Here is a 10,398-nt window from a genome sequence, read left to right on the forward strand (position 1 = left end):
AAGAGACGCGCTTCCACGAAGAGGCGGCTGCCACAAAAAGGTCGGTCCTTTTGAGGCACTTTCGACGATACCCCGTCGGATTCCGTAGAAACGGTGCTCCGCTTAATGATCTGCCTCGAACGGCTGTTAACTCACAAAGCGTCAGTCTGCTTCAACAAATTCTCCCACGAGTTCAATATTTCGAGAAAATCGACGAAACTAGGAAATGTCTGTGGAGCACTGCTGTGAAAAATTAATTGGCTCGTAAGTTGTGGAATTCTGTGCCTCATATATCAATTTATGTCAGCATGTACGTAATAAGTGAACAAATATTTGCTATATATATTGCGGTAAATATTTTTAAAATATAGGTAGGTATATATCAAGCGAGCTTATCCTTTTACAATAATTTTCGTCATATTTATGAAATATTCACTGTCTCGGAAAATTTGAGAAAATGCGGCGCGCTTTTGTAAGGGATCTGTTAAAACGACGTGGCGATCTTTGCCTCGTCTTTCCATCTTAAACCGGATCGCCCCGAGAAAGAGAGCTCCCAGTTGAGCTCTCTTCGAGGAGTGGGGCGGAAACATGAAGTTCAGACGGGTTAGCAGAAATTTGAGTGATTAGTACGTGCCCGATCAGTAAAGGACTAGAGATCATCGAGGACGCTTGACCGTGACCGTGTCACCGACGCGCGCCGTGACGCTTTTCGAGCGTCTTGATCTTTCTTGTCTCAGCGTGTAATTGGCGTGTCAGCAGAACGTTCGTTCGATCTTTGAGATCGATCGAAAAGGAAATTATTCACAGCGTTCAGTGTGGTTTAAAAATTCTTCAGAAATATTTAAATTGAAAGACTATTTAGAAAACTTATAATTCTGTACATTTAAAAAGTAAAGATCGCTTAATTATAAAAGCTAATTAAAAATTTCTACATTTCTAGAAGAATCGAGAGAACGCTAACGGCTTGAAATAGCACCGTCAATTAATGTGCCGTAAGACTGAATCGCGCGCGCGATTATTTCGTTTATTTTGAGACGGACGCTCAACATCGGGACCGCGCCGCCGACGCGAGTGCTATCATTGGCGCTTTTGCGTCAATCGATTTTTTTTTTTTTTCATTATTGTTACTGTTTATCGCGCGGCTTACATAGCGGACTGGCAGTGATGAATTGCTTCGTCGACGAGACAGACATTTAGAGCTCACGAGATCTTCGTAGAGTCCACGCGCCAAGGACGTCGCAGCGTATTTATATTATATTTCTGCAGAATTTAAAGCGAAAAGTGTGTCCCACGTTCAACAGACCAGAAAAGTTTCGAAGATCCAGGCTACTTGGATATTTGCGACTGCCAATTTTCGAGAAAGTGAAGTGATAAGGAAGAATAACATTCTTAATAAGAGAGTGTTAATAAGAATAACATTCTTATTATATAGCCCATAATTGGCCTTCGCACAGAAGACGTTAAGTTAACATTGCATTAACATTAAGTTAGCATTAAGACACTGTGATAACATAATTTACTCGATATACCGTCTGAAAATATCAATGTTGTAAATATAAACTTGGTGGAATAGTACGATAATTACGATAATAAAATTAGCGTAATACGCAAGAGCAAGTTAGTGTGACAAGTGTAAATTATATACATCAACGTGAAGGTGTAGATACCTGTGTGTGTGTGTGTGTGTGTGTGTGTGTTGGTATATACACTATATACGAAGAATATTTCAACATGTCTTTTCTCAACGAGACTCTATTGGTGCTGACAATCACAGCCAAAATAATGTCTACGTTGCCCGAAAAAACAGACCCAAAGAATATTAGCATAGCTCAGAATATCACCACGACGACCTTGTCGCCGGAGGAAGCCGAGAACAAATTCGATTTTGACGATCGTAAGTGTCAACTATGAAAGATTCTTCTTATAATCTTTTTTTACTTCCAAAGTAACTTCTCCGTAACTTATTTAAAATACTTCGTGAAAGGAACGGGAGTATAGAAAACGGAACAAACAATAATCTTTTGTTACTGCCTCCTATATATTTTTTTTGCAATAAAGTCACACTTGATTTGAAAGTCTCACATTGAGTGGAGACTAAAAAAATACCCCGAAAGACAAAAGTCGGAAGGGTATATTGCAATAAATAAAATGAAAGTGAGTCACTTATACATATGTATACAGTCACGTGCTATCATCGTATATTGCGCTGATCACTAATCGTTGATCTCCAACACGGAGACAAAACATCAACGGGGTCTTCGAGGAACTGATAGAGCCGCGTGCGGAGATATGTCGTGGACGCGCTGATAACCCCTGAAGAGTAATCCGTAGTAACGCTCTGGTCTCTCGAAACGTCGGTTGATATTAGTGAAGGACGGCGAACGAATCAGTTAGATATACGTACACCAAAATATTTGCGTATGGACGCACTGAGAAACTTTCTATATAACTTCACGGCGCGAATAACGGTATAGTCTCTCCTAAACGCAGAAGAATTTTGCGATTGTTCCATATTAATTACCTTTTCTCATCTACAACAAATTATTTGACATTTATTTGAGGGATAATTATAGAATTGACGAAAGTGATTAAGATGAGATTACAAAACTTAACGGTTTCGCAGTTGATAAACGTTCAGGCGCCTCGTACATGGTAGCCCGATATATATATAAGCGTATATTATTTAATCAGCAGGCGTAATCGATATGTTTTTATTTCTAAATGTTCTTGTATAAGATTTAAGTTCTTCAAGGACTCAAAGCAGAAACAATTGTCTTTTGCAATCTGTTAATTTAACACCACTTTATTTAATTTGTCTATTTAATAATATAATATATTGCGCACTAATATTACCGTGCCTCTTTTTCATTATTCTTATTTGATTTGTTCAAGAGAGCCTCTGTACATTTTTATTTTAATTATCTTCTGTTTCTAAGTAAATTAAAGATTTCACGATATGGTTGCCTATTTTAAAAACTTAATAAAATCGATCTTCAAGTTGAGCCAATTAAATTTAGATTGCTTTATTGCACTGAATCTTTTTTGCGGTTAAAAACAGGGAGTGTGAACAGTACTTTTTTATTAATTAGAATGGTTCATGTGGCGTTGTTACGAGCCGTTCGGCTGCTTTTACATCGGCGCACCTTGGTCCGGAGAGAACCGACCGGTGTCCACATTTCCCGCACGCCCGGACAGCATTAACCCTCGTTACACCCTTTACACACGCGAACAGACCGAGAAGCCACACGAATTAGAGATCGATAGCCTCGAGACGATCCGGAAATCGCCTTTGAACGAGAAGAAAAATTTGTACCTCATCATCCACGGGTTCTTGGACAACGGAGACAAAACATGGGTTTTGGTGAGTGCCTCTCGAGATTTAGAGAAGTCGACATTTCGTAAAACGTCTCTCAAGAAGGAAAAACTTTATAATTAACGATATTAAAAATATTTTCAGATTTATAGGGATTTATTAATTTGTTCGTTATTACGAAATGTATCGAGTTTTTGTGTATTAAATCCTTTTTTTCATAAAAAGAATACATAATTTACACATAATTTACACATGTTTCGTTCTTTAGAAACGTTTTACGGTTGTATTGTTGTAAAGCTCTTCGCTCACGCGAATGTTTTGACAGAGAGTGATGAAGGAGTTGCTGTTGCGGGAGGATTGCAACGTCGTGATCGTCAATTGGCTCGGCGGGGCTGGGCCACCCTACACGCAGGCGGTGGCGAACACGCGGCTGGTGGGCGCGATGACAGCTCGGTTGGTGGCACAGCTGATCAACGTCACCAAGTTACCACCCTCGAAGACGCACTGCATCGGGCACAGCCTGGGCGCTCACACATGCGGTTACGTGGGATACAACTTGCGAAACCGCTACGCGTATACATTAGCACGAATCACAGGTAAACGATCAATCATCGGGATACAATTTTTTTTTATATACAAAATGTATAGATATTACTCACTGCCGCGAGAGTAACAATTTTCCATGGCATACTATACGCGATATCGCACGGCCTCGTCATACCGCGCAATAATCGGCAAAGCAAGTCTTTATATGGCGCGGATGAATAAGCAAGAATAAAAAAATGATTGATTAAATAATCCTCCGAAGAGATTACGTATACGCGGCAAGAAAGCCAGGGGCTTCTTCATGAGAGGTTCGACCGTTCGAGAAGCGATATTGCGAGAGAGAAGAGTGTCAAAAGCCTCCTTATGCAAGGCTGAAGGAGGCGATTGCAAAAGGAAAGCGCAAGAGGAGGAGAAAGGAAAACGCAGAATGAAGTCATAAAGAATATGCGAAAGAATGGTACGAAGACGCGCGCGCGCGGTCGTTACGGCGCGGCCGCGGCGGCCGCTTTTTCTCTCCTCTTCCTCATTTTTCTGCTTGAAATCGGTCAATGTCGAGTGGTCCGTCTGTCCCCTCCTGCAGCTCGCAAACAGCTCGGAGCATTACGAAGATAGCCGATTGAATCGCAGATGATCAGGATAACAGTCGCCGCAGAAGCGTCTTGCTAGAAAAGGTCCGACGGGTCGATCTCGAGGCGTTATTAAGCGCGTAAAAATAGGGGCGAAAAATGATTCTAATAATGACGAAATTTGCAATAATAAAAAATCAGATTTTTCGAACCGTAACGTCATCCTTAGCTGTAAACTCACTTTAGTCTCGAAAGTAAGGAAAACAATTTTTTTTATATTTTCTACAATAAGTTTAATAAAATATAAAAATAATTACATTTAATACAAATGAAGTTATATGATGTCGGCGAGGACGCGAACGCGTGCAGAATCTCCGAGGGATATGAAAAATTTGTTTTAATGTTCGAAACATATACTTCAACTTTCCATCCAGAGTTGTCATTACGCACACTTATAATTTAAATGATCAGTGAAATTTTTTCAAACTAGTAATGAGCTGAGACTCGAGCGAACGACGATAACTCTCGCTGCGACAAGCAAATAGAGGGCAATCGTTATACGACTGTAAAACCATGTTAACTTTCGTTGTACTTTCTTGTGATTTGTGCCATCAATTTATGTAACGTACGATATCGAGCAGCAACAACGAGACAACGAAATTAAAAATCGTAAATTCAGGATACAATCGTCACGTGAGGACTCTGTGTCTTCTTTTCTGCGTGACTCTTCGTCGTAAGTCGGCACCGTCAACGTGCAATTTGCATTACCAACGACGGCAACGACAAATCGATGAGAAATGTACGGAAGCGGAGTTTGTGTGTTTCGGGAGAAGTAGCCCCGCGAAATTTCTACCCCCCGGCGGAATCGATGAAATCGAACGCACCCGATCGGAGGTGGACGGGTTTGGTCGTTACGTAAGCTATCGATCCCATCGGGAACTACCAGGATAACAGGAGAAGGCGCGAAGTGTGTTAACAAGGGCGGCGGCGGGGCCTATATCGTCAATGGCTGCGAGGCGACCCGCAGAATTCGCCGAGGGTCGGCGAATCGACGCCCTCTCTCCGCCTCGGCGCGACCACGAAGGCCAGGACACATCCCCTAACGAGAGGGGTCGGTGTCTCGGGTCTCGGATCGCGAACGGCGAAAGCACGGTCGACGGGAGGACGAGACTTGCGTCCGAGGATGCGAGCGAGAAGCGTAGCTCCTGGACACATCCGGAGACGAGATTGCGGTAAACAACCAGAATAAGAGAGCACGTTGTCTCAAGAAGTGGCAGGATAGCAGGAGGATAGGCCTCGTCCGAATAAGGACGCGAAAGATAATGGGATATCATCAATCACAGGCGTGAAAGAGCGCGTCCTGGGGAAAATTGTCGTAGCGAAATGCAAGTCTCGTCGTCAATTCATCGCCGCGTATAAAAATTAATCGTTTCCACGTGGAATATCCCGAGTTCGCTGCGCTCCAGTATCATTTATTAATTTTTCTAGGAGGAAAATAATAAATTTTCCGCGGTGCACATCGTAGTGACATAAGAACATCGCAACGATGATTTTCCTCCGTAAAAAGGATAAGCGGTTAACGTATTGTTTACGAACCGCAAATAACTTCCGTCTTTGCGCAATCTAATGCGATATTACGAGTTACGACGAGGCGTTCAGCAATCCTTACGTGATATGAGCTGAACCATATGTGCCTCATAAGTCGAGCGAGACGAGCGATCATTAGATCGCAGAACGATGCATATTCTATATATAGTTCGTACATGCTTTTAAAACTTGTTAGTTTCGCCGGCATGCACGGAAACATAAATTGAAAATTTCTGTTACGATACAGATAATTTCGTAACTATTAGGTATTAATTATTTATCGATACATATATATATATATAAATTCGACAAAATTTAGATCATAAGCGAAAAAAAAATAAATACAATTCTCTGTAGAAGTCCTTAAAAAAATCAGCAATTCTTTATCAACGTCCAATTCCAATGCAGAATTCGTTCCGTTTGTTATGACTTTATTTCGCCGATGCGGCGTATTCGCGTTGCCAAACTCGTGCGCCGCGATTTCGGCAATAAATTTCGGCGGTCTGTGCCAACATTTGTCACGTTACAAATTTCTCTTCGCAAGGCCTCGATCCGGCGGAACCGCACTTCAGCAACACCTCGCCGATGGTGCGGCTGGATCCGACGGACGCGACATTCGTGACAGCCATTCACACCGACTGCAATCTTTTTATCAGCGGTGGCCTCGGCATTACGCAACCGGTTGGGCACATTGATTTCTATCCGAATAGCGGCCGCAATCAGCCTGGCTGTAACGAAGGCGTGCTCGATTCCATCACCTTGGAACGCGGCAGTTTCTTTCGCGGTGAGTTTCCCAACCGCTTATAATCATATACGACCTCGAAATATTCTTTCACCATTAAACGCTTCCTCTTTCGCAGGTATTAAGAGGTTTCTGGGATGCAACCACATCCGCAGTTACGAGTACTTCATCGAGAGCATAAACTCGCCGTGCCCGTTCTTGGCCGTGCCGTGCCGCTCCTGGGACAAATTCCAGGAGGGCGGCTGTTTCGATTGCGTGAACCAATATTGTCCCAGATTCGGGCTGGACGCTCAGCCCGGGAACTATCACGCGTCTGTATACCTGATGACTGGACGTGACAAGCCGTTCTGCAGTTAGTAACGCAATTCATTTATTTACTACACAGAAGAAGAGAGGTGTCAAATCAAGACTTATATACTCGTTATATATGCAAGAATCTATAATCTCTCAATTCTTATAAGAATTTTAATTTTTTATTTTAACTTTTTTTCTTGTTTGAACTATATAAATGACTCCATTCAAGTTTTTCTTTGTTTAACCCTTAGCTGGTACTGTGGGATATTAAACGCGCACCAGTTCAGCTCTAATTTAAGCCCCCCTATAGTACGAAAATGGCACTAAAAAATGGAAGAGTTTTAAATTTTTGAGTGAAAACAGTCATTTTTTTATTTTTCGTTTTCTTTTACGTTCTCCAATTTTTTTCACACTTAGTATTACATTTTATCAAAATAACCTATGACATCTGTTAAAACAACATTCGAAGACTATCTTGGAATTTTTCGAAACGGCCCCAGTGTGCCAGCTAAGAGTTAACGCAATATATCTCATTTCAAGGTTATAGATTATCTTTCTTTTTGGGTAAAGTTGTAATTGAGCGTGGGTTACGCAATTCATTTGCCTTCGCAAACGAGCGAAAACTGAAACTGAAATGATTAGAATGTCGTGGAAATTGCAGAGGCCCATTACAAGCTGACGATAAACATCTCCCAAACGAACGAGAGTCTGTTGCACGGCGGGGAAGTCGGGATGTTCGTCGTACGCGTGATCGGCGTGAACGGCAAGAAAACCGAAAGGATGCAGCTGAGCCCGGCGTCGAAGTACTACGAGCCCGGTAGCACGCACACGATCGTATTGCCCGGCGACGTTGTCGGGAGACCGCACACGGTGGAGATCACCTGGGAGTACCAAACGTCGGTCTTCAACCCGCTCACGTGGCGGCTGCTGCACACGCCGCGGGCTTACATCGACGCGCTAACCGTTAAAAATCTGGAGACCGATCACGAGTAAGAAACTTCGCTTACTTTACTCGCCGGCGAAGCAATGTCTAACGAAAAGAGCCTGGTGCCGCGTATCGCGAGGATCCTTGGAACACGCGACGTTTCGCATATGCTCGACGTCCTCGCGCATGCGAGGCTTAAGGACATAATCGTAAATCCCTTGCCCGTGCGCTATATCTCTCGCACGTTGCGTCTTTTTATAGCTTTCTGTGCGGCTTTACAGCCGCACCATAGCTTGTCTTCCGTGCAATCGCGCATCGCGCACGTCTTTATTATGCGCGAGCGTTTCGACAGCGACATTTGTTGCTGTTGAAAGAAAGAAGGTGTTGGTGCGGCGCGATGCGTCATAAATGAGCCGCTGGCATTTATAAAGTCGGACATACATAATTGCACAAGTAATTACACAGCAATCTCTGATTGCATATTAATTATTAAACAGAACTACTAGATAGAATTGCGTAATCGGTTAAATCCTATTGTTCGTGACACTATTTTATGGTCTTTTTTTTTCCAGAGTTACTCTGTGTCCTGATGAAACGAAGACTCTGATCGCTAACCAACCCAAGATCTTGACCACGGAAAACTGCCGCAATAACACCGAACACAACACAATTTCTACGTGAAGGATCCAATGACGAAATCCACGCGTGTCATTCATCCTTTCTCACGATCAAGGATTAAATCTCATTGAAGCTAATATAATTTCGTTGAGCATAACGCTGGATTTTTGCGAGCTATAAATAATTACCCTTTGCCCTGATGTTCGTAAAATTAAAATTTAATATCGCTGAAATTATACTAGCTTTAAATTTTGCTCGTAGTGAGATCGACGATTAGATGCTCGTTATAGCGAAATAAGACTTGTTAGCTGCACGAAGAAAACATGACGGTCTTTTGGAGGCTGCAGAGATTTTTCTATTTACCTCTTTGTATAGAAGCTGCAGGTGAAAAAAGAGTATCCAATCTATAATATCACATAGGAAAAGCCATCATTCAGCATAGAGCTCTTAGAATAATTATCATAAATTAAACGGCCAGCCCCTCCATAATAATCTCTACGGGACTTAACTTCACGCGAATGACATTTAGGCCCGTGTTCTGAGCGCGCTTTTATCGACAAATGCATTGATTTCTGAGATGTTATATAACACGTGTAACATGAACTATAGCATTTCAGAAATAAAAGCGCGCTTTTATCGATAAAAGAGAGTTGAGAATATATGGGGCTTAATCTCCGGAAACTCCGTTTCCGACTCGATCCGAGCTGCTCATTTTGCGGCTGTCGTAGGCGAACGAGCGCGAGTCGGGCATAATAGCCTCGGTTTCCCTCGCAACCAATGGCAAAGTCACGATCCTTTCACTGTCATTATGTGCGCGCCCGGGGTCTTTCTCTTTCTTTCTCTCTCTCTCTCTCTCTCTCTCTCTCTCTCTCTCTCTCTCTCTTTCTTTCTCTCTCTCTCTCTCTCTCTCTCTCTCTTTCCTTCGCCGAGCGCTTTCGTGCGACGCCGTCGTCGTCGTCATCGCATCGCGCGGTAAATTGTCGCTCTGACCCCGTAATTTGTTACCGTAAATGATGCGTCAATCCCACTTTGCTCAGCTATGCGAGAACTAATGGCGACAATGGCGTAACTAACGACATTTGGCATCGCGCAATAAATTTAACGACAACGGAAAAAAAAGGCAAAAATAAACTGCCGAACCTAGTGGCAGTATTTGGATAATTTAACGTGACAGTTATCGCACGATAAATATTTGTTTATTTCGTTATAAAGACGGCAGAGACGTTCTCGTAAATTTCGCAATTTCGTCGGTCGCATCGAATTAATAAGCAACGCGAAACGCAAAGTGGGCCGGGCGCGTACGATTTCTGCGTTCCAAATGAGCCATAAAATTACCCTACGAAAGCGTTTGATTCGATTCGATCCCAAAAATTTCATAATCGATAGATTTAGCAAACACGGCCCGTTCCACACGTGCTGGAAAGAAGTGAGATCTGCAATGCGGAGAACGTTCTGAGTTAAGGAAATGAGAGTTAAGTTAGAATATTTTAATATGATATGTGAATTATTTAATTTCGAGCCAGTGCATATTTATACACAAACACTTCATTACATGCATGACGTGCATGCGTATAGAGTAAGTTCGTGATTCAGTTATGACAAGGATTATTCTTAAGTGGAAATGTACATACAAGTAAAATTCATTTAATTTCGAGGAAACGCCAGGTTCGGTCAGGATTGGATTTTGATAGTCTAATAATATTACACGTATTTGCGTGTACAGTTTTTCGCCTTAGCGAATTGACGTTTCCTCGGAATTGATTGTATATCATAGTGGTCGTGTGTTTCTCTTACTATATTAAACTTCATTTAGAAATATTTCACGCGC

At 42.3% G+C, this 10,398-nt stretch overlaps 1 protein-coding gene across 2 annotated transcripts; it reads left to right on the forward strand.

Annotated features, from left to right (window-relative positions):
* The first annotated feature begins 630 nt into the window (after positions 1 to 630).
* LOC143902003 (pancreatic lipase-related protein 2) lies at positions 631 to 10,388 on the forward strand. Of its 2 annotated transcripts, none has more exons than XM_077414680.1 (7): positions 631 to 1,873; positions 3,069 to 3,340; positions 3,618 to 3,888; positions 6,536 to 6,775; positions 6,852 to 7,085; positions 7,689 to 8,016; positions 8,525 to 10,388. In XM_077414680.1, the coding sequence occupies exons 1-7, from the start codon at positions 1,711 to 1,713 to the stop codon at positions 8,631 to 8,633; spliced, it is 1,617 nt and encodes a 538-aa protein (XP_077270806.1). In that variant the 5' UTR covers positions 631 to 1,710; the 3' UTR covers positions 8,634 to 10,388. The 2 variants fall into 2 exon arrangements, with proteins under 2 accessions (XP_077270806.1, XP_077270807.1); XM_077414681.1 differs by lacking the exon at positions 631 to 1,873 and adding an exon at positions 2,288 to 2,447.
* The last annotated feature ends 10 nt before the right edge of the window (positions 10,389 to 10,398 follow it).

The sequence above is a fragment of the Temnothorax americanus genome, unplaced genomic scaffold, assembly GCF_048541705.1.
Source record: "Temnothorax americanus isolate GAGA-0224 unplaced genomic scaffold, ASM4854170v1 Scaffold37, whole genome shotgun sequence".
Taxonomy (NCBI): Eukaryota; Metazoa; Arthropoda; class Insecta; order Hymenoptera; family Formicidae; genus Temnothorax; species Temnothorax americanus.

What these genes read in the sequence shown, in the direction of transcription:
- LOC143902003 (XM_077414680.1), top strand. Translation starts at nt 1,711, where the DNA reads ATGTCTTTTCTCAACGAGACTCTATTGGTGCTGACAATCACAGCCAAA. An exon ending in GAGACAAAACATGGGTTTTG is followed by an intron (nt 3,341 to 3,617) that starts GTGAGTGCCTCT and finishes ATGTTTTGACAG; the next exon opens with AGAGTGATGAAGGAGTTGCT. An exon ending in ACGCGGCAGTTTCTTTCGCG is followed by an intron (nt 6,776 to 6,851) that starts GTGAGTTTCCCA and finishes CCTCTTTCGCAG; the next exon opens with GTATTAAGAGGTTTCTGGGA.